The sequence below is a fragment of the Nannospalax galili genome, unplaced genomic scaffold, assembly GCF_000622305.1.
Source record: "Nannospalax galili isolate Female #2095 unplaced genomic scaffold, S.galili_v1.0 scaffold146, whole genome shotgun sequence".
NCBI lineage: Eukaryota > Metazoa > Chordata > Mammalia > Rodentia > Spalacidae > Nannospalax > Nannospalax galili.
Window position 1 is genome coordinate 8339499 of NW_008357929.1, and position 23704 is coordinate 8363202.

The 23704-nt window shown below is 48.5% G+C and overlaps 2 protein-coding genes across 6 annotated transcripts in view; both read right to left on the bottom strand.

Annotated features, from left to right (window-relative positions):
* Positions 1 to 894: 894 nt before the first annotated feature.
* Efnb3 (ephrin B3) lies at positions 895 to 7064 on the bottom strand. 2 transcript variants are annotated; one of them, XM_008855785.2, is made up of 5 exons: positions 6456 to 7064; positions 3974 to 4266; positions 3700 to 3792; positions 3486 to 3590; positions 895 to 3069 (listed from the first exon to the last, which is right to left on the bottom strand). In XM_008855785.2, exons 1-5 carry the CDS (start codon positions 6569 to 6571, stop codon positions 2660 to 2662), a joined length of 1017 nt encoding a protein of 338 aa, XP_008854007.1. In that variant the 5' UTR covers positions 6572 to 7064; the 3' UTR covers positions 895 to 2659. The 2 variants fall into 2 exon arrangements, with proteins under 2 accessions (XP_008854007.1, XP_008854008.1); XM_008855786.2 differs by having other exon boundaries at positions 924 to 2246; positions 6456 to 6572.
* Positions 7065 to 8524: 1460 nt separating this feature from the next.
* The window catches only part of Wrap53 (WD repeat containing antisense to TP53), a 23034-nt gene continuing 7854 nt past the window's right edge, over positions 8525 to 23704 (bottom strand). For 3 of the 4 annotated variants that reach the window (XM_008855790.2, XM_017795039.2, XM_029557606.1), the window contains exons 5-11: positions 10851 to 10939; positions 10537 to 10627; positions 10297 to 10429; positions 9438 to 9646; positions 9174 to 9277; positions 8895 to 9029; positions 8525 to 8788 (exon numbers count right to left, since the gene is read on the bottom strand). In XM_008855790.2, the coding sequence (XP_008854012.2) occupies positions 8542 to 8788; positions 8895 to 9029; positions 9174 to 9277; positions 9438 to 9646; positions 10297 to 10429; positions 10537 to 10627; positions 10851 to 10939 (1008 nt within the window). In that variant the 3' untranslated portion in view covers positions 8525 to 8541. The remainder of the gene's footprint in view (positions 8789 to 8894; positions 9030 to 9173; positions 9278 to 9437; positions 9647 to 10296; positions 10430 to 10536; positions 10628 to 10850; positions 10940 to 23704) is intronic. The other variant, XM_029557607.1, reaches the window with a different exon arrangement.

The window sequence follows — 23704 nt, forward strand, 5'->3', positions numbered from 1 at the left end:
CGGGAGGCTGAGGGGGGCTTCCCATTGTGTAGAGAAGGGGATGTTGCCAAGACAACCAACCCCCACTAAGGCCCAGGAACCAGCCCTTCCAACCCCCTTGAGCCTCCCCACTTCGGGCAGCTCCAGTGTGAGCTTGGAAGGCAGTAGGAAATTCCACAGCCCAGAACCTGGTCTACCAGTTTTTAACTCCCCTCCCGCAGTACCTGCACACAGAGGACCCAGGCCCCTTGCTGAGACAGGTGGAAGGGTCTCTGTGGACAGAGGAGAGGGGACCTCTTGGTCTCCAGGCAGATGAAAGAGAGTGGCGGGGGACCTGAAGTCAGGGAATGGCAGCTAGGGCAGAGGTTGTGACCCTGCTGACTCGCTCTAGTGATGCTCCAGAAGGCTGCTTTTGTGGTTGGAGAATGGGGCTGAGTCTAGGGGGATGGGCACCTGGGCTTTTGGGAAGAGAAGAGCCTGGTTATGGGTATATGAGCAGCCAGGGGCTTGACCGCTGAGTCCCTCAGGTCTTCCTGCTTTCCTCTGATCAGCTCTATCTCTTAGGCTCAGTCTCCAACAGCCAAACTCCCCAAGTCAGAGGTACCTCAGGAAGAGGTGGTAGAGAATAGGCCTTCTCATATGACATTGTCACCTCACCTCTCCCAGGAGCTTTGGTTTAGCAAGACTCTCCCCACAGGTGACCCTATTTGAGTAACCAGAAAGGCCTTCTTGTCAAGGATTTTCCCGATCCTCTACTGGTGGTTGCCTTCTTCAATCTTCCCCTCCCCATGAACTGCCTACCTCACCATTCCAACCAATCTTCTCTTTCCCGGAGCCCCTGGCTCCATGTGACCCACCCTCAGTTTGAAAGCCATTCTGACCAGATTCATGTCCACTCATTTGCCAGCCTTCTCATCAACTTTTAAAGTTTTTTTATTTATTCCTTTTTTTTTTTTTTTGGTTTTTGTTGTTCAAATTTCCCTTTTACAGTAAAACTGCTGAGGCGACGGCTGTACCCCGCCACCTCCCCCATGGCAATATCAACTTCCTGTTCCCTGGAAGGAGCTGGGAACTACGGCGCCAGAGAGATGACTTGACCTCTGGTGGACAAAGCAACCATTTGGGCTGGTGACTGAGGTGGCTAACTTGGTGCCCAAAGGCAGCGTTAATAAAACTGAGCTGGGAGAAAACTGAGGCAACAGCCCATTGTGCACTAGAGAGCAGGAAGAGGTATAGGCTTGTCACTATGGAAATGGTAGCCATTGCTAAGTACCCCTGTCAGTTAGACCAGCCAGTAGGCCACCTTTTGGTCACTATGAAGGGTGCTGTGTTGGGTTTGAAAGGGAGAAGGCATGAACAAGACAGCCATCTGGTTACTGGGAGGAGAACACATGGGTTCTTGGGGTAGTCCTGTTGATCAACAGAGATTATACTGGATACAGTAAGGGGAAGAACAAGACAAATTGGGCCTGCCATAGCAGATGGCAGTCATCTTAGCTGTCCTAAAAAATCACACAGAGCACAAGGGAAGGGAGATCCTGGGAAGTGCCACTGAATACTAGGGAAATTCTCAGTCCACATCTGTCCTCTCACAGTCATAAGTTCCAGCTTCCTCCTGAAACAGGAAGTTCCTCCTGTCCCTTTCTCCACAGGGTAAGAACCATCCACTTCCCACCGGCCCCCAATACCCCCCAGACTAAGCCACTTGGAATTCCAGCCAGACCACTTCCTATTTCAGAAGTGCTACTTCCTGTCCTGGATGAAGGCACTTCCAGTTCCTGCTGCACTGCTTCTGCCACTTCCCAGGCCATTTCTGTCCAGGCCTGGTCACTTCTTGTCTGGAGTGAGTCACTTCCTGTCCCAAGTGGCCCATTCAGCATCAGAACAAGTCCATAATGTCCCCACTGATTCACATCTTGCTATCAGCCACTGGACACAACAGGACACTTCTTCTCATGGAAGCTGTTGTGACCCAACCACCCCAAATAGCTGGAGTAAGTACAGAGAAGCTTGGGTCTGGGCAGAGAAGGCGGCCCTGTGCCCATGTCTGGAGCTGGGGTAGAGTGCCAGAGTCTTCCCCATAAAGGCCCCCATTTTTGTCAGACTAAGGGGAGCAGTTGGTATAAGAAGTTGGAAGGGGCCAAGAACTGAGGGGAGATATACTTTGATGCCCCAACCCAGGAGACGTGAGAGGCACAGGACAAGAAGCCAAGAGGGTAAAAGGGGATGTAAGGAGGAGGATGCTAGGGAAGAGGAACAGAACAGACCTAGAGACAGGAGAGAGAAAGAATAAGAGATAGAGAGAAGAGAAACACAGTGAGAGGCAGAAAGAGGTGCCAACCAAAAGACAGACTGTCCCCACCCCTGCTCTGGGTAGGAGAGGGGAACAAGGACACCTATGTCATGATTAGAGAGGAGGCTGAGCCTGTGCCCCTTCCCCAAGGGACAGAGACAGAGGAGTGCCCACAGCCAAATGGGGGAGGGGAGGGCAGGAGGAAGTACAGTGGAAGTCTTAAGGGATCCTAAAATTGGAGAGCAGGACTACAGCCAGAAGGAACCAAGGGGCTGGTGGGGCAAAGGGAGCCAAGGTGATGGCAGAGGTGTTCCTCACACCATGAATTAAACTGGGGACTCACCCCCAAGGAGGGCTGGATTGAGGAAAACCAGGTGGAAGGAACCCTCATACCTTGTAGTAGATGTTTGGAGGACTCTGGGGGGGCCCATCCTGCACGATGTACACAGGGTGCCCATAGTCACCACTCACCTTCTCATAGTGGGGGCAGAAGGGAGGATCTGTAGCCCCACCACCCCGCAGAGCTATCCCTAGCTCCCCAGGCTCAGCCTCCCGAGGTCCCATCCCACCTCCACCCCCCAGGCCCAGAGACCCTCCCCTCCCAAAGGAGCCTGGACCAGGGTGGCGACTCTCCGAAGGCTTGGCCCGCCGTCTCCGCCAACACATGGCACCCCCAGCCCCTGCCACGCCCAGCAAGAGCAGCGCCAGCCCCCCTGCTGCCCCAGCCACTGCGGGCATGCTGGGAGGGGGCAGGGGGCCTTCAGCACCCCGGGAGGTTGCATTGCTGTTGGGGTCACCTGGCAGGGAAGGGGTGAAGGAGGAAAGAGGGGGAGGGGCTGAAGGAACCACCTGGATATTTGGACACCCAGCCCTGGGGTACCCAATGGGCTTTCCCAGCAGGGCCCAGGCCCCTTAGGTACCCCACTTTTCCTCCCCCCGAAGCCTGGCTCAAAATCCAGGTGTCCAGCCTTCAGCTCCCTGCCATGTAGTCCTCCCCACTTCTCTGACAGCACTGATTGAAGCACTGACTTGGCTAATTAGTTCTAATTGAGTCTTTTCCTCATTTGGCTTCCATTTCCCTCCCACCCTCCCATCCTCTCTTCTCTTTCCTGTATCACCACCCCCAAAACAGGAGAGGGAGGGCGGGAGAGGGTGAAGGCAGGGCAGCTGGGGTCTGAGAACAGAGGAGGCAGGGGCCAGCCCAGTTTCCTACCTGGCATGCTTTCCTTCCCAGGCTCCAGGCTATGGGCTGCCCCTCGGTCTCTCTCCAAGGGCATTTCAGACACAGGTTTTCGGGGTACAGCCCCTCCTCGAGGACCTGAAGATGAGGAAGACCCGAAAGAGAGGTGCTGAGACATCTGCCTCTGACATGCTCTACTGCCTGAACCTCCCTCAGCTCCTAGCAGGTGTCCCCTAGCCCCACTCACTTTGTCCCACTCGCAGAAGCACTTTCATGCCTCTGGTTAGGCACACGCCTCCCTGCAAGCTCTCCAGGCCTTCCCGGGTTCCATCTGATGTGGCTGAAAACAAGAACAGAAGTAGAAGTCAGCACTTGTGTTTAGTCCCTCTACTGTCTTCATGCTATAGGGGAACACACTGAATGCATAGTGGTCTCCCTCTGGATTACAGTGGCCCCTCCCTCCTCACCCTCCATCCCAGGGACAAACACTCCACTTGCCCCAGCCCACTGCCTGGCAGTACCAATTATGTAGTAATCGTGGTGGGATCGGAACTCATGGCCCCAGAGGTTAGGGCTGTATTCCTGGAACTTGATGGTGAAGCGGAGGTCCAGGTCTGGCCGGTCACATGTGAGAAGAAGGTTTGGGGCAGGAGGTGCTTCACAGCGCCGGCCCTGAGCACCCCCAACCAGGTACAGCTTGTAGAACTCATAACTGGGAGAGGAGTGGGGGCCAGGAGGCCGGGCCCGGGGGCAGAGAAGATCTAGCCGGTCCCCAATCTGAGGGTAAAGCACATAGCCACCCTCTGCCTGGAACCTGTAGAAAGAATGAGGTAGACAAGGAAGAGATGTCAGGGGTATGGTGCCAAAGAGCTTTTCCTCTCTCACTCCCAAGCCTCCAGGACAGCAATTCTCAGCTCCCGCCCTGCTGCCTTTGTCTGAGTGGAAAGTGTGTTCTGTAAGTGCAGGCACCAAGGGCTCTGAGAGCTCACATCAGAAGCAGCAGGAAGCCAGGCTCAGAGGTCTCCTGCCCCTTGGTGTGCCCAAATGCACTCTTCAGCCCGCCCTCACCACATGCACACTGCCATCTCCTGCTCCATCACCAGCGCCGTTGCCATGGCAACAGGATGCCAGTTACCAAGGAGCTGGCCTCTCTGGAACCACACAGCCCACCCCTCCCAGGTGATTTCACTATTCCATGGTAGTTAACCATGGGAGTAGAACCTCCCCTCCTCCAGGCCACCACTGAATTTCAGGGACTTCAGGACCAAAGGGGCAAGGTGGGGGAAGAGGTGTGTGGGAAGATCCAGACCAGTGTCCCAAGTTAGTTAGTTAATGAGACAGGAGGTACATATCTGGATTGGCAATGACCCTTCTGAAGCTGATGAGAACCAAGGTGTAAGGGCCAACTGCCCAGATGATTCCTCTGCCTGCACCCCACTCTGGGGTTCAAACTTTCTGAGGAAAGTGCTCTATTGCTCCAGTTGAAGTAGTGGACTTTTCTAGCCACAACTGACAAAACCCACCATCTCCTTGGCCAGTGGGCCACAGCACACATGGGCCCAGCATAGTCACAACTTGCCAACCACTGTAAGCCCTCCCTGTGCATCCATAACTGAGACAGGGTCTAAGGACTGGGTCCCAGGGGACTGCTGCCCAGCATCCTAAATTTGAAAATGATCCACTCTCACCCAACATCTAGAACCCCTTGTCTTTCTCAACCCTATCAGAATAAGCCTAATTTATGTCCTCAAGCCACACCTGCTACTCAAACTGCAGCCAGGAGTTTTTGGCAGGTGGGAGATCTGAGTACAAAACAGATATTGAGATTATCCCCATTGCGATATCAAAAGGAGAGGGGATGCCAGGACAGGGACAGGACAGGGAGACCAGGGAGCAGAAAGAACAAGAATCCTAGCACTCCTTTCATGAGCATAAAACTCAGTCAAATACCTTACCTCCAATCCTCATAACAGCTGTAAGGACTTCAGGTACAAACTCAGAAAGGTTAAGTGACATGCCTCAGGACACACAGCTGTGGGCCAGGATCAAGACCAAAGGAGTACCTGGTGAGCCCTGAAGTCCACTCCCTTCCCATGACCGCTCACAGCCTCCCCAGGGAACTAAAGTTTCTGAAACACAGAACTCTTTGGCTGATGGGAACAGAGATGGCCATGAAGGCAAGGTACCTAGGTGTCCTCCCACAGGCTCTGTCCTACCCTGTGTAGCTTAAGTTTCATCTGACCCCTGGTCTCTTTCCAGGGCAAAGCAAGCATGCCACAGAACAGAGGCCCTGATGGAAGCATCTACAGCAAAGGCAATGGGAGGGGGCAACCATGTCCTCCAGATTCTAGCAGCAGGAGGGAAGGAGAGCTGAGGGGGCTCAAGGCTCACTCCAGAAAGAAGCTCCCAAACCACGAAGACACGAAAATATTCTGGTTAGAAATTGTTCCGACAAGGATTCACCAGCCCTCTGTCTGGGAACAAGAGTTGGGGCACAGGCTGTGAAGAGTCAAGTAGCCCTGAGCAAGCTGTTCCACAGCCCCTAAACTGAGCCCCCTTTCCTCCCATCTCCACACCAAGTGCCTCCTGGGAGCTAGGCATCCCTGCCCTTTGCCTCAGAGCCTCAGCAGCACCTACTCAGCGCCTCTCTCCTGAGAGCTGACATTAACCAGGCTTCCTTCAAGCCCGATGACACAGGTCTCCCACAGATCCAAATAACCACTCCACTACCCTCCCGCTGCCCGTGAACTTTTTATCTTTGCCCCTTTAAGGTCTCCAAACTCCTGACACATGGACACCACCACCCACATCTAGTTCTGTGTGGGACCCAGGAGTCTGGGTCCTGAGATTATTGCTCTGTCTTTTAACCTGTCACCTCCCCTCAGGGTTCCAGCACCCTTCCTCCAGCCTCCTCCCAGCTCAGAGAACACAGGCCCCAAGTCCCCAAAGCCCCATACCCCATACCAACAGAGCAAGGGGTCTCCCCAGCCTCAAGCCACTCACCTCTTATTCGCTGAGTTCCAGTAGACAGGCTCTAGACTGAGCCCAGACACCAGCCCCCCAAAACCCAGCAGCAGCAGGGCCCGCACACCCCCTGGCCCTAAATGGGGGGCCCCCATGACCCCACCAAGGCCTGGGGGGCGGGGCACCAACTCCCCCAAAGTCGCTCACCCCCAGGGGTGGCTAGCAGGCTGTGGAGCCCCAGTCACCCTGGTGACTGGCGAATACCCCCAGCTCCCACGCGGACCGCTTCTTGCTGTGCCTGCACCCCGGATCCAGAGCGCTCAGCCCCACAACAGCCCTTGCGAAGGCCGTCTGCAGGCGCCCTCCGCGCCCCCGGCCCACTCGCCAGCACCTCGGTGTCTGCGCGCCGGCCTACGTGGGGGACACCGGGAGCCGAGGGCCGGGCGGGGGCGGCATGGGGAGCAGGGCAAGGCAGCGAGGAAGGGGACACCGAGCTGGAGCCCCAGCCTCGCTGGGATTGAGGGCAGCGGGCTAAGGGAGGAAACCAGTCCCGAGCCCAGGAGGGGGGAGTTAAAGGAGAGGCGGGGAGGGGGTGAGGATGGCGGAGGGAAAAACCGGAGCTGGAGCTCAGTCGGAGGAGCGGGCGTAGCATCCCGGCCCACGCCCCCCACACCTCCCTCACCTCGCGCACCTCCCGCCCACCACGCCGCGCAGTCTCGCTTCCTGGCCAGGTCTCGCACGCCCCCTTTGTCTTTCCCAGGGTCCGTCTCGGGTTGAGTTTCTGCCAGTCTTCATTCCCGCCCTCCGATTGGTACCATCCTCTTGAATCCAGAAAGGCTCTTGCCCTCTCCAGCCGAAAAACCTACCCCTTCTGCTCCCGCAGCCCCCTCCTCTTCAACCCCAAACAACGCCGCTGCTTCCGAGCGGCCTGAAGACAATGATAACCTTGAAGGGTAGGCGCTTCACAAAGTACCGCCAAGTTGACAGTGTGACTACCTGTGTGAAGTGGGAGGGGAAAGGCAGGTTTGGAGAGGACACCGTGACTTGCCCAAGGTCACACCGGGAGTCTAGGTAAACCCAAAGCACAACCTAGGCTGAACTACCCCCTTTCCTGGGGTCTCTTTTGTCACGGCTTCTCAAGCCCTTTACTGTTTTCTGGGGGTTAGGTGAAAAGAACTGGAGAATAGACTTGGGCCCTTCTCAGGTGACCATGGAGAGAAGTGGGGCTGGGAGAGGAAAGGGGGTACCTACAACCCCAAAGCTGTACTCTGCAGGAAGGGCTGTTTCCAATTATCCCAGGGGAAGGGAGGAGTTGCCTTTTTGGGTGTAAGAACCCTGGCTTTCAGCACCTCCCCGCAGGGGTGACAGTCCTCTCCTTTCGGCTCAAACTTCCAGTTCCCTTCCCTTTGACTGAGGCCCCCACCACGGCCCCTGTTGACAGTATCTATTCAAAGACCCTCTTTCTGGCTGTTTGGCAAGGTGTGTGGGGAGGCAGAGTGCACAAATGGAGACGCAGGGAAAGGAGAGCCAGCTGCTGGATGAGCAAACCCCTTGCCCTTGCACTGCATGGAGAGGGAAGACCTAGGTATGACGTCTGTGTTTTTCCACACTCATTCCTTCTTTTGTGTCGATTCTGCCTACTGGGGCACACTGCACTTGCACCCCTTCCCCACAGCTGAGTAATGGTCTCTCCGCTGCTTGATGATGGTAAACAGTGTGCTGTGATCAGTGTCTAACTTGTCTGTCGCTGTCTGCACAGTCTCAGTCACACCCAACTGTCTGACACTGACCTCCTGTTACTCCTGCTCAGGCCGCCTCACCCTGACCCCTGTTGTAGCCACCTGGGAAGTGTGATTTCAAACAAGGTCCCCCCTCAGTTTACCAAGTTGCCTAGCAACCAGCCAGTCAATGGCATGAGGCCCCACCCCCACCTGCTTGACTTCACACCATGATCTTCCACCTCATTGGCTCCTGTCTGGTCCCGCCTCTCAACCCTTGGTTTGTGGAACACTATGCAAGTCTCTATAGATGCTGGACAAGGGAACCCTCTAATCCTCCTACCCAACTCCAACGTGTCATCTGGCACCCCAAACAGACAGAGACTCTTAAGTGTCATACAGAACCTTTATATGAATTCATCCCCACAGCCCTCTGTCCTTCCTTGTCCCTTCTCATCCTGGTGGCCATCAGGGCTATTGGGGTCCAGCCCCCCGCCACACCACCAGAGCTGAAGCCGACATTCTGGGTGGACGTGGCGCAGAGAAAGCAGAGGAAGGTCCGGCTCCTGCTCCCCTTCATCCCCACTATCCATAGGTTCTGGAAACACACGCTGGCCGGAGGCAGTAGCCAGTAGAGGCAGGCTAGGGTGAAGGCTGGAGGAGAGAGGGCAGTGTCAGTGCCTAAGCCAGAATGCTACCTGGGAAATATTCACCTTCCCATTCCCAGCCCCAAGCTTCTTCAGGGATGTGAACTGACGACCTCACTCCATTGGTACAGTCCTTCTGGGGCAAAAAACTCATCATAGGCTCCAACTTTCCATCACTGCAAGTTCCACTGGTGTCCCACACACAGACAGTACCACTGGTGTTGCCGCTCACTAGGAACTGCCCATTCCTGAGAGAGAAAGGAGACTTGTGGACAAACAAGCACCACTCTTGGGGTAGGAGCCCTTCACACCCAGGGACTAGGACCCTGTAGCTGGGCTCTGATATTACAGAGTACCAGGGCCTTAGACTTGAAGGGGCCACAGCCACGTACGGGTCCAGATCAAAGTAGATGCGTTGATTGGTGATCACTTCCCGACTGAAAGACCACAGCACATGGCCAGGCTGCCGGAGATCCCAGCACAGAAGTTCAGCATCCTGAGGACAAAAACAGGGGCCTGTAATGTCTGTTTCTCCCCTGCCTCTCACCTCAGCTTCCTTGCATCCCTCAAGCTTGGTACTTCTCAACACATTACAAAGGGTATCCCACTCCTCCAGCCCACCCATCTGCTTTGGGCTCTCAGCATGTGACCACTACCTTGCGGGCTCCTGAGAAGAAGATGTTGCCATCAGGGTGAAAGCAAAGGTGGGTGATGCCCCCTTGGTGGCCTCCCAGCAAGGTGAGGGGGGAACCATCATCCCAGGCATACAGGCCCAGGGTGCGGCCATAGGAGCCACAAGCGTAGAGGGGCTGTGATGGACTGAAGGCTATACAGGAAATGATGCCACTCTGGCCCTGCTTTTTTGCTGGAGAGGGAACAAAAAGCAACAGTACCTGGCAGTAACCAACTAAAGAACTCTGTACCCTGCCCCAGTACCAACATGTTAGGACTCAACACCTCCCCACTCTGTCATAACCAGTCTAAAGATCTCTGACACTTTCCAGATCCTTCAATCCTCCTAAAGAACCTAAATAACCAGGGTTCTCTTCTTCCCTCTATATCCCAGTTTTTCCTGGAAGGGATGGAGAGCTAGACGCCTAAAGGAAATAGACTCAGACTCAGCTTCACATCAATTTTCTATACTTCAGTTTACAGCACTGGCCTAACAAGACCCTGGATTCAATCCGAGGCACTGCAAAAACAGAATAAAATAAAAATAATAGGACAGGCATGAAGGTACATGCCCTTAATTCCAGCACTTGAGAGGTAGAGGCAGGAAGATCTCTGTGAGTTAGAGGACAGCTTGGTCCACAGAGGGAGCTTCAGGCTAGCCAGGGCTACATAATAAGACCCTGTCTCAAAAAACACAAACAAGCCCTTGGGAGAGTTTCTTCCATGCTCGGAGCTTGCTTTCTTCTCTGAAGCTGGCAGGGCTGTACTGAGGACAATGAGAAACCCCACAGGTGGCCCCTCTTCACAGCTACCACTCTCTTCTCCAACCCCTTGGAGGCTTACCAAATGTGGTTCGCACCTCGCACTCACGGCCAGGCCGAGATGTGGAAAAGACACGTACAGTCCGGTTGAAGCCACAGAAAAGCTGGGAACCATCCGGAGAGAAGCAGAGTGAGTGGGCTGCCGTTAGCTCATCCTAGAGGCAAGAGAGGACTGAAAACAGGCCTTGCAAAGTCTCAGGTACCTTCCAGCAAGGAAGGCTAGGCCACAGTGAGTGCTGGGACTGGACAGGGAGGTTTGTACCAGGTGGTTGTAGGCACGAAAGGAAGCCCGGAGCTCTCCAGTGAATGCATCCCAGATATGAATTGGGTTTTCCCGGCTGCTGCTGGCCACACTGAGAGAAACACGGTGGACATTGAAGTCCTGGTGCTGTCAAAGCAAGGGAAGAAAGCCAACTGACCAGTCCTCTCACTTCCTCCAGAAAGGCACAGTGAGCATCATCTTTCTCTCTCCCACTATTCCTGACAACCTGAGTACATGCCCTCCTTGAAACAGGATTTGCAGGCTGGAAAATGATGAAGGCAAAGGGATAGCAAAGAATGTCATTTATCACTTACTAGGAAGTTTCCGGCTGGGTGGAGGACATCAGAGAATACCAGCAGTAATCATAGATGGTGTCCCCTTCCATCATTCGAAGGACAGGAGCCTGGACAGAGATGTGGGAATGCTGGGGTCACTGGTAGGGGAAAGGAGTCAGAGGTTTGTGCACCTAGGGGTTTATGATAATGAGAAAGTAACCAGGTAGAAGACAGATGAGGTATAAAGAACAGAATCTTTAATGTTCAAGCATTAACTCAGCCTCAAATGTCCAAATGCAGCAGAGATTCATACTCAATACCCCAATCTAGAGAACCAACCAATAATACAAATACTCTTCAGTGCCATTTTACCCTTTAAGAACATTATCAGGCCTGAAAGATGGAGCTCAGTGGCCTCCAGGATGCAAAAATAAAGAAATAAATGAGCAAACAGTTTAAATATACCAATACTTTTTTGGGATCTTTTTGAAACAGGGTCTCCCTGTAGCCCCAAATGGCCTAGAACTTGATTATGTACACCAGGCTGGCCTTGAATTCATAGAGATCCTCCTGCCTCTGCCTCCTGAGGGCTGGGATTACAGGTGTGCACCACCACACCAGGCCTAAATATACAAGTGCTTTTTAAAAAAATCATATAGGGGCTGTAGAGATGGCTGAGTGGTTAAAAGTACTTGCTGCTCTTGGGGCTGGAGAGACTGCTCAGCAGTTAAGAACACTGACTTTTCTTGCAGAAGACCTGGGTTTGAATCCCAGCACCCACATGGCAGTTAACAACTGTCCATAACTCCAGTTCCAGTTCCAGGGGATCCGACAGCCTCTTCTGTCTTCCTCAAGCATTGCACGACACGGGAGCACTTACCTACATGCAGGCAATACAGCCATACACATAAAATAAAAATAATAAAAAATAAAAAGTACTTGCTGCTCTTGCAGAGGACCCGGGTTCAGTTCCCAGCATCCACATGGCAGCTAACAACCATCCAGTTCCAGGGGATCCAGCACCCTCTTCTGGTTCCATGGTTACTGCATACATGTGGTATACTTATATATATGTAGGCAAAACACTCATACATAAGTTAAATGTACAAAATATTCTATATATCTGTACAAAAGTACAAAGTTCTGCACACATGTGGAGGTCAGAAGGCAACCTACAGGAGTCAGTTCTCTCCTTCCACCATGTGGATCCTGGGAATCAAACTCAGATTTTTTTTTTTAATTTTATTTTTTATTTTAATTTTATGTGTATGTGTGTGTAGGTAAGTGCACCTGTGTCATGCAATGCCTGCGGAAGACAGCGCAATGCTCAACGAGGTCAGAAGAGGCTATTGGATCCCCTGGGACTGGAGTTACAGACAGTTGTTAGCTGCCATGTGGGTGTTGGAATTTGAACCCGGTTCTTCTGCAAGAACAACCAGTGTTCTTAAACACTGAGCCATCTCTCCAGACTCCCCGCCTCCCTTTCGTTTTTTGGTTTTTTTTTGGTCCTTTTGAGACAGGATCCCCTGTAGCTCCAGCTGCCCTGGAACTCACTATGTAGACCAGGCTGGCCTTGAACTTACAGAGATCTGCCTGCCTCTGCCTCTGGGATTAAAGGCACCACCATGTCCAGTGCAAACCCAGACTTTAGGTTAAGATGAGCCTGAACTTCTGATCCTCCTGCCTCATCTCCAGAGTGCTGGGATAACAAGTGTGTACTACCACACCCAGTTTATGCCAGGGTAGGGAAGGAACACAGAGCTTTATGCATGTGAAAGCAAGTACTCTACCAACTGAGCTACGTCCCCAGCCAAACATGCAAACTCTTTTATTTTATTTTATTTTATTTTTTTGGTCTTTTTGAGACAGGGTCTCCCTGTAGCCCCAACTGGCCTGGAACTCACTATGTAGACCAGGCTGGTCTCGAACTCACAGAGATCCGCCTGCCTCTGCCTCCCAAATGCTAGGATTAAAGGCATGCACCACCACACCTGGCACATGCAAAACGTTTCAAAAACCAAAATAAGGGTTGGGGATATAGCTCAGTGGTAGAGCACATGCCTGGCATACATGAGACTCCTTACCACCATAAACAAGCAAACATCTGTGACCTTTCTATCCAGTTTTAAAGAAAGTCAAAATCACCTTCCCAGCTGGGTATGGTGACTCATGTCTGTAATCTCAGCATTTGAGACTTAAACAGGAGAAACTGCTGTGAATTCCAGGCCAGGGTTGGCAAGATGACTCAGCAGGTAGACACTGCCAAGCCTGAAACACCTCAGTTTAATACCCAGGACCTACAAAGTGGAGAGAACCAACTCCTTCAAGTTGCCCTCTAACCATGTTCATATGCATGCCCTGGCATTCATGTGTATACATACACACAAATACACAAGTGTAATTTTATCTTATTTTATTTATTTTCATTTTATGTATTTTGAGTATTTTGCCTGCATGCATTTAGTGTACCCATGTCATGTGATGCCCATGAAGGCCAGAAGAGGGCATCAGATCTCCTGGAGCTGGAGTTACAGACAGTCATCATGTGGGTGCTGGGAACTAAACCCAGATCCTCTGCCAAAAGCAGCCAGTGTTTTTAACTGCTAAGTCATCTCTCCAGCCCCAAATAAGTGCAAATTTTTGTCTGTTTTGAGACAGGGTCCCCCTGTAGCCCCAGCTACAGGCCTGAAACTCAATGTAGACAAGGCTGGTCTTGAACTCACAGAAAGCTCTCTGCCTCTGCCTCCCAAATGCTGGGGCTAAAATTGTACACCACCATGCCCAGCATAATTTTTTTTTTTTTTTTTAATGAGGAAAAAAAGAAAAGAAACACAAGAGCTAGAGAGATGGCTCAGTGGTTAAGAGCACTGGCTGCTCTTGCAGAGGACCCAGGTTCAGTTCCCAGCACTCACATGGTGGCTAACAACCATATGTAACTCCAGTTTCAGGGGATTCGATGTTCTCGTCTGACCTCCATGAGCACTGTACAACACAAGTTCACGTACGTGCAGGCAATACACTCATACACATAAAATAAAATAACAATAAAATATTAAGAAAAAAAAAAAAGAAGCACAAAAAGCAAACCCTTTCCTGATATAAATGATAGCTCAGTGGTAGAGGGCCTGCCTAGCATGCACAAGATGTTGAGTTCAATCCCTAGGACTAAAAAGAAACAAACAAACAAAAAAAACAACAAAAACCTTTTACAACAGAAATCTCTCATAACACTACCTTAAGTTTACCAACCTCATCATTTCTTTAGGAATACATTTACAGGAAAAAAACAAAGCCAGTACCTTCTAAATTCCAACTTTAATGTTAATAGTATGTTGTATTCAACCCTGTGATTGCTGTATGATATGTATGACCATATCTTGTATAAAACACATCTGGCTAATTTATACATCTGCACTGCTACATAGTACTCCAATCTGGAAGGTACCCAGACTGATACATCTTTCCTGACACTCATTGTCAATTTTTTTGGCTTTAACTGAACATTCTAGAATATATTGTTACTCTACAATTTGTAAAGGATAAAATTACTGGTCAGTATGGTATGGGAGATAACATCAGTTTCCTTTCCAAGCGCTCCCCTTGATGTACTCTCACACCAGCAGCATCTGACACCTGGTGTTCTTTATCTTCTTGGCTTTTCCTTACTTTTCATTTTGTTGTTTTGTAGTGCCAGGGATCAAAGCCAGGGCTTATACTGTACCACTGACTTAACTCCAGCATACTGCCAAGCTTAAATTATGTTCAGTTTTTTATTGTTGCTTAATTTATCATTGCTGATGTATGGGTGTGGATGGAGGCATGCCACAGCATGGAGGTCATACAACAACTCTGTGTAGTCAGTTCTCTTCTTCCACCTTTACATAGGTTGCAGCAGGCTTGCATAGCAAAAACTTTTCCAGCTGAGCCTTCTTGCCAGCCACTTTTTTGGGTTTTTTTGACATAGTTTCTCACTCCATAGACAAGACTGACAAACCTGCCTCAGCCTCCAACGTTCTGGGATTATAAGTAGGTATCAACATATCTCATTGAATTTCTGTTTACTGGTGGTAAACTGGTGTTTTGTTATGGCATAAATTTTCATTTCCTGGGGAGGAAAAGAGGGTTCAGCAGTTAAGAGCACTGGTTGCTCTTCCAGAGGACCTGGGTTTGATTCCCAACACCCACATGGTGGCTAACAATCATCCATAACTCCAGTTCCAGGGCATCTAATGCTCTCTTCTGGTCTCTTCCGGCTTTGCATGACACAGGTACACTTACATACATGCAGGCAAAACACCCATACACATAAAATTAAAAAAACAAATTTTAAAAAATCCTTTAAAATTTGCATTTCTAGCCGGGCATGCTAGTGCACGCCTTTAATCCCAGCACTCAGGAGGCAGAGGCAGGCAGGTCCTTCTAAGTTCAAGGCCAGCCTGGTCTACACGGTGAGTTGAGGTCAGCTGGGACTGCAGGGAGACCCTGTCTCAAAAAGACAAAAAAAAAAAATTGTGTTTCTATCACATCATTGCTGTGAAGTGAGAGTGAGATAGTTTTCTGTCTTTTTTCTGTTTTGTTTTGCTTAGTACAGGGTCTCCGTTAGTACAGGCTAGCCTCAAATTTATTATTAACTCAAGGCTAGCCTCCTCTTATCTCTATTTCCCAAGTCCACACCTTTAATCCCAGCCCTTAGGAGGCAGAGGCAGTGGATCTCTGTGAGACTGAGGCCAGCCTGGTCCACAAGGTGAGTTCCAGGCAAACTGGGACTAGGGAGACCCTGTCAAAAAAAAAAAAAAACTAGTGCTGGGATTACAAATGCCACCACATCGGACTTAATTTTCTCTATACTGCTTAGCCATTTAGGTATCTTTTTGTAATTTTTGCCTATTTTCGTACTAGGTTAGTCTCTTTTGCCCTCTCTCCTTCATTCCTGTCCTAATATCCCAGTACAAATCACTGCTTTCTTATCAGCATTTCTGCAACACTGAGCATTTTCTGGGCTTCCCTGCACCCCGACTCTTCAACCTGCCCATCCATTCTCCATGTTGGGCTCCTGCCACCTTAATAAGCTGCAATTCTGCATAGTGTCACTCTCCTGGCGAAAATATTTTTGTGATTCCATGTAGCCCTTTCTTTATGAAGACTCCCATTATGTGCCCCTACCCCAAACCCACCTGTTAAGGCTCACCTGCATCTATACTTCCTTACAATCACAAAAGCCACCATTTTGATTCCAGGTCCCACAAGATGCCAACTCTGCATACTCTCAACTACAGGCCTTGCAATATTAGTCTCCTTGTCTGTAATAGTACTCTTCCCCTCTCCTATAACTCCTCCAGATGAATCTACATCACTCCAGGACTGCAAATGAGGTCTCCCTTGAAAACGCATCCCCTCTGACTGAACAAGGTACCCTTCCCTGTTGCATGTTCCCACATCCCTCTGTGCCCCTCACCCTGCATCATTTCTAGCCAATATGAAAGTCAAGCTTGCTTTGCTCACTACTGTCTCCCCAACACCCAGTGCAATATCACAGGCAGTAAGTAATGTTTTCATGAGCAAATAGAGACCGCAAACTGCTGCAGTAACATAAGACCCAAAATAACTGGATCTTGAATTAAAGTCAAAGTAGCAAAGTGGGTGATTAGAAAGATTAGATAGGTTTATGCACAGACCCATGCAAACTTAGGCAGACAAAAACCCAGCACAGAACTGTGGAAATGAACAGCGAGTCCCAATCTGAGTCGAAGAATTATTGGCAGCGTATTACTGATGGGTGAGGAAGAGCTGATCACTTGAAGGGAGAGATTCTAAACAGGCTAACTAAACCCCAGTGGATGAACTTGCACTGAGGGACATCGGGGGACACTAACTTTACATAATAGGCCTTAACACAAATGACAAAAATGTATGAACTCCAGTGCGGTGGGAGTGGGGGGTGCTAAGGGAGGTGCCAAAGGGGAAGGGGGGATAAAGTTGATTTTCTATATGAAATACACAAAAATTCAATAAAAAGTTTTTTAAAAATAGATTAGACAGGTTTAATGATATTTGGTAACTAGCAAGCTGGAGGATTAGGAAAAGGGAGATTACAGAATGAGACCCTAGCTTCTGGCTTGGATTCGTGAAAGATAGCGAAGGACTCAGGGACAAAGGAAGGCTGTGAGGTACCAACACCCTCAGGGAATAAGAGAATCAGAGAGCCTAAGACTCAAAGGAAAAGAGTCTACAAAGATGAAAGAGCAATTGCCTGGCTCCAGTGCTGGGGAATGAAGATACCTCATTTCCAATCTGGAAGTTAGAAGATTAGGAAAGATGCAAAATCTCTCTTGGAGAGGCTAGAAGGCAGCAAGAACAGGGCAGAGTCAGGAAAGAGGCTGAGGAGTTAAGAAGAGCTCTGGAAAGTTCTGTGAATAAACAGAGAAAGAAAGAGAGGAAATCTTGAAACTATGTTAGGAAGAAGACATAGCTCACACGGGTATATAGAAATTCAGTCATCTCTCAGTATCCAAGAGGCACTGGTTCCAGGACAAAGGACATCCCCACAACCCCAGATACCAAGATCTATAGATGTGCAAGTCTCATATATAATATGGCATAGCATTTTCATAGAACTGCCCATAATTACTAATACAATGTAAATGTCACACAGTTAGTTGTTATACTGTGGTTATAACAAGAGAAAAAAGCTCTGAGCTGGGCATGGTGCCCACCTTTAATCCCAGCAAAAGGTAGGCAGATCTCTGTGAGATCAAGGCTAGTCTGGTCTATATAGCAAGTTCAGGCCAGCTGGGGCTATAGGGAGACCCTGTCTCAAAAAACCAAGAAAAGGAAAAAAAAAAAAAAAAAAAGGTTCTTGTAGAGGACCCGGGTTCAGTTCCCAGCACCTACATGATGGCTAACAACTGTCTGTAACTTCAGTCTCAAGAGCTCTGATACCTTCTTCTGGCCTCCCTGGGCATTGTATACATGTGGTACACTTGCATCCATGCATGCAAAACACTCATACACATAAAATAAAAGTTTAAAAATGCAAAAAAAAAAAGTGCTGTACATGTTCAGCACAGACTCAAACCTTTTATCAAATATTCTAAATCTTCATGTGGTTGAATTTACATATGCAAAAACCATGGGCAGAGGGTCAACTACATCCCAAAATATCTTCCCATACTAGACAAGTGTTCTACCACTGAGCTTCATCCCTAGTTATAGAAATTTCATTTACTTCCAAATGTTGAGCTCTCAGAGTGAAAAATAAGAATACCCAGCTAGAACTGATGGCACACACCTGTAATCCCAGGACTCTGGGAAGCTGGGGCAGGAAGATCACATTTTCAAGGTCAGTCTGGGCCACTAAGTGAGACTCAGTCTCAAAAACAGGGGGAGGATCTGGGAATATAGCTCTGCCCTAGCATGTACAAGGCTGAGGGTTTGAACCCTAGAACTAAGGAAAAACAACAACAAACAAACAAATACCAGCGAGAATATCTAATGAGTTATCTAATGAGGCTGTGGTGGAACAGGCATTCTCATATACTGCTAACAGCAATTAAAAAGGCACAAAGGGGCTGGAGAGATGGCTCAGTGGTTAAGAGCATTGACTGCTCTTGCAGAGGACTTGGGTTTGAATCCCAGCACCCACATGGTGGCTAAGAACCATCCTTAACTCCAGTTCCAGGGGAATCTGATGCCCTCTTCTGACCTCTGAGGCACTGCACAACATGGGTGCACTCTCTTACATGCAGGCAATACACTTGTGTACGTAAAAAAAAAAAAAAAAGAATAGTAAATGAAATATTCTTCTTAAAAAAGGCACAAAAGCTGGGTGTGGTGACGCATGCCTTTAATCCCAGCACTCTGGACTACATAGTGAGTTCCAGGACAGCTGGGTCTACAGGGAGACCCTGTCTCAAAAAGACCAAAAAAAAAAAAAAAAGTTTTGCCAGGCGTGGTGGCACATGCCTTTAATCCCAGCACTTGGGAGGCAGAGGCAGGTGGATCTTTGTGAGTTCTAGGACAGCTGGGGCTACAAGAGACCCTCTCTCAAAAAAAAAAAAAAAAAGACAAAAAAAGGCACAAAAAAACCCTTGAAAACAAATGGACTGTTCACAAATTATTGATATAAAAATGTATCTACATATAGATATACACAAAGACATGCTGTTGGGACATAAGGTATTTCTTACTCATAAATTTCTCATAAGAATCTTCCTGGGGTTGGAGAGGTGGCTCAGGGGTTCAGAGCACTGGCTGCTCTTCCAGAGGACCTGGGTTCAATTCCCAGCACCCACATGGCAACTAAAGGCTGTCTATCCATAACTCCAGTTCCAGGGGATCTGACACCCTCTTCTGGCCTCCACAGACATTGCACACACAGGTACACTTACATGCAGGCAAAACACTAATACACATAAAAATAAATAATTTTAGCCTGGTGTGGTGATGCACGCCTTTAATCCCAGCACTCAGGAGACAGAGGCAGGCAAATCTCTGTGAGTTCAAGGTCAGCATATTCTACACAGTGAGTTCCAAGCCAGCTGGGGCTACAGGGCCTGTCTCAAAAGACCAAAAAAAAAAAATTTTTTTTTTTTTTAAAAAGAATCTTCCTGGACTGGAGATTGGCTCAGCGGTTAAGAGCACTGACTGCTCTTGCAGAGGACCCGGGTTTGATTCCCAGCACCCACACGGCGGCTACGAACTGCCTTAACTCTAGTTCGAGGGGAATCTGAAGCCCTCTTCTGACCTCCACAGCAATGCACGACATGGGTGCACTCATATACATGCAGGCAATACACTCATACATATAGCCAGGCATGGTGGTGCACATCTTTAATCCCAGCATTCACCTGGTCTACATAGATAGTTCCAGGCCAGCTGGGACAACAGGAGACCCTGTCTCAAAAAACAAAACATAAAACAACAAAGAATCTTCATACTTCATCTAATGCCAGGTATAATGGTACACTCAGAAGGCAGAAGAAGGTAGATCTCTGTGAGTTTGTAGGTCAGCTTGGTCTACACAAGGTGCACCAGACTAGCTAGGGCTACATAGTTAAGAATCTGTCTCATTCATAAATACATAATTAATAAATAAATAAATAAAGAGTCCAGGAGGAAAAAGGCAAAGAAAATGAAAGGGTAACTTCTGAAAGGGGAAAGGAGAGTTTCCAGAAAGGAAAAGAGAAAAGAGACATAAAGTAGAAAAAGGTAAAGGGCAAAGACCTCCCTACAAATACATGACAATATTTACTCAAGAGGATTTTATTTTGAGACAGAGTCTTCATTATGTAGGCCAGGTCAGCTTTGAACTCTCAATCCTTCTCCCTCAGCCTCCTGGACTACACATCTGTCACCACACCCAGCTAGCTGTCTGAATAGTCCATGATATTAAAATCTTAGAAACAACTCAGATGTCCAAAATGAAAGAAAAGGTTTTTTTTTAAAAAAAAAAAAAAACTTTCAAAAGCACTCAATGCAATATCACACACCATTAAACCCAGTAACAAGGAAGAGTGAACCACTATGAAAAGTAGTTCGGACATAAAGGTTAAAAGGAAAAAGCAGGAAACAAAACCATGTACTATAGGATTACAAAAGGCTATAGTTCTTGGGCAGAGTTTTCAGAAAGAATGGGATAAAATTTCAAGGGCTGAGTTCTATAAAATGGTAGGGCTGGAGATGGCTCCGTGATTAAGAGCACTGGTTGCTCTTGCAAAAGACCCAGGATTCAATTCCAGCCCTCACATGGTGGTGACTACAACCATCTATAACTACAATTTAGGGGGAATCCAATGCCCTCTTCTGGCCTCCAAGTGTACTGCATGACACGGGCACACAACATGCAGGCAAAACACTCATACATAAAATAAAAATAATTTGAAGTGGTAGGTACTGAGAACTTTCCCTGTATTTATTTATTTTGTTTTGAAACAGGATCTCACTCTGCAGCTCAAACTGGCCTGAAACTGAAGCTGGTCTCAAACTCGACAGTGATCCTTCTGCATCAGCCTCCCAAATGCAGAAGTTCCTGACATGAGTCAGCATACCAAGCTCTTATAGTCTGTGTGTGTGTATGTGTGTGTGTGTAACTGGGGACTGAACCTAGGGCCTCATGTATGCTAGGCAAACATTCTGCCACTGAACTACATTCCCAGCAAATTTCCCTGCTGTTATTGCTAAAATTTGGGGGTTTTTTTGAGACAGAATCTCCCTATAACCCCAGTTAGCCTGTCTACTATGTAGACCAGGCCAGCCTCAAACCCAAAGATCCTCCTGCCTCTGCATTCCAAAGGGATTAAAGGCATGCACCATCATGTCCAGTGATTGTTAATATTTTTTTAATTTTTATTTATCTATTTACTTATTTACTATTATCGTTATTGTATATAAGAGAGTATATAATGTATGCGTATGGGTGTGAGTGCCACTGCACTTGTGGAAGTCAGAAGACAAATTTGTGGAGTCAGTTCTTTCTTTCTACCTTTACAAGGGATTCTGAGGATCCAAGTCAGGTCAAGTGCCTACTGAGCCAGTTTACTGGCCTTTGTGGTTAATACTGATTGTCAACAGGATCTAGAATAACCCAGGAGATAAACCTTCTCTACATGTCTGTGAAGGGAGTTTCTAGACTGACTTGAGGTGGCAAGACCCAGCCTAAATGTGGAAGGCACTATTCTGTGGGCTTGGGTCCTGGACTGACTAGAAAGGACAAAGTGAGCTGAGTACCAGCCTCTTAGCTCTGTGCTTCCTGACTACAGACACAATGCAACCACTGCCATGACTTCCCTGCCATGACAAACTGTACCCTCAAACTGTGACCAAAATAAACTCTTCCTCGAGCTGCTTTGATATTTTGTCACAGCAATGAGAAAAATAACTATTATACCTGTTTCTCTAAAACAAGTATGTGCCATAAATACCCAACCATCTACATTTCCAGTCTCTTCTAAACATCCCTGCCAGAGACAACCTCTCTATGCACCATGGCCCCTGGTCCTGAGACACCTTTTTTTTTTTCCTTTTTTTTATTGGTCTTTTTGAGACAGCTGTAGCCCCAGCTGGTCTGAACTCTTTATGTAGACCAGGCTGTCCTTGAGCTCATAGAGATCCGCCTGCCTCTGCCTCGTAAGTGCTGGGACTAAAGGTGTGTGCCATCAGGCCCGGCATCTGAGACACCTCTTTTTCTCTTTCGGAAAGGGCTTTTTACCTTCCTTCAGAACTCAAATCTGCAGCTGCTGGTCTAGGTAAGCATTTAGCACCAGGCCACCCAGAAGGGGTACCCTTTTTTAGGAAGCCATGAAGGCTCACATAAGTCAAGGTGTAGCAAGCCTATTATCTCAGCACTTGGAAGACAAAAGCAGATTACTACAAGAACAGGCCTGCCTGATCTGGTACACAGTGAATTCCAGGCCAGCTAAGGATCAAAGACTGTTTCAAGAAAAATAAAAACCAAAGAGTCACATAAAATATACCCATTAACCTCAGGGCCAGAAAAGTTCCAGTCTTCAAAACTACCGAGCATTACCTTAACATGTACAGTACTCCACACACCCCAGTCTGCCCCTGTCACCCCTCTCAGATGCCCTAAATCCTTACTTTACTAAACATACTTTACCAAAATGTATACAGTGGATCTGAAATCACCCTTCTCAACTCCTTAGGATGTTCCATTCATACTCCTGGACTTGCCTGGCCCTGGCTATCCCTGTGCGCTCTTGACCTGAGAAAGCTTTAGTGCTCATAGTCCCCTCCTCAGTATATACTTCAAGGACAAGAGGTAGGTCAATGTCACCTTAACACTTACAAATCTTTCACTTCCAAGTCTCAGCAACCCTGCCCCTTTTCTGCCACGCACAACCTCAAGCTAAGACTCAGCCTCGCTGCAGGGTGGCTTTTTATTGTCTTTAAGTCAAGGACTCATGCAGGCTGGCTTTCAAACTTATTTAGCCAAGGATGAACATGAACTTCTGATCCTCCTGCCTCTACCTCTCTAGTGTTGGGATTAAAGGCATGAACCACCACACCCATTTTATGTAGTACTAAGGATCAAACCCAGGATCTGTGTATGCCAGGCAAACATTCTACAAAGGGAGTATATACCTGCCCCTCCTCCCCTGCAACTCTTGACATCAGCCCAGCTACTCCATTCTTCTTCTTTAAAAATATTTATTTTTATTTTTATTTTATTTTATTTATTTTTTTATTTTATTTTATTTTATTTTTTGGTCTTGGCCTTGAACTCAAAGAGATCTGCCTGCCTCTGCCTCCCAAGTGCTGGGATTAAAGGCGTACGCCACCATACCCGGCTATTATTTTTATTTTATGAGTGTTTTGCCTGCCTCTATGCCTGTATGTGTGCCTATATGTTGTAGTGCCCACAAACGCCAGAAGAGGGCCATTGGATAACCAGGAACTGGAGTACAGACAGTTGTTAGCCACCATGTGGGTGCTGGGAACTGAACCGGATCCTCTAAAAGAACAGCAATTATTCAAAACTGCTGAATAATCTCTCTCCAGCCCCCCCCCTTTTTTTTCGGTCTTTTTGGAACAGGGTCTCCCTGTAGCCCCAGCTGGCCTGGAACTCACTATGTAGACCAGGCTGGCCTTAAACTCACAGAGATCTGCCTGCCTCTGCCTCCTAAGTGCTGGGATTAAAAGTGTGTGTGACCACACCTGACCCCTCTCTTTTTTTTTAATTCATTTTTATTTCATGTGTGTTATGCCTGCACCCATGGTATACAATGCCCATGGAGACCAGAAGAGGGTGTCAGATCCCCTGGAACTGGAATTATGAATGGTTGTTAGCTACCATATGGGGATTAGAACCCAGGTCTTCTGCAAGAATAATCAATGCTCTTAACTGCTGAGTCATCTCCCCAACAACCCCCCCCCCG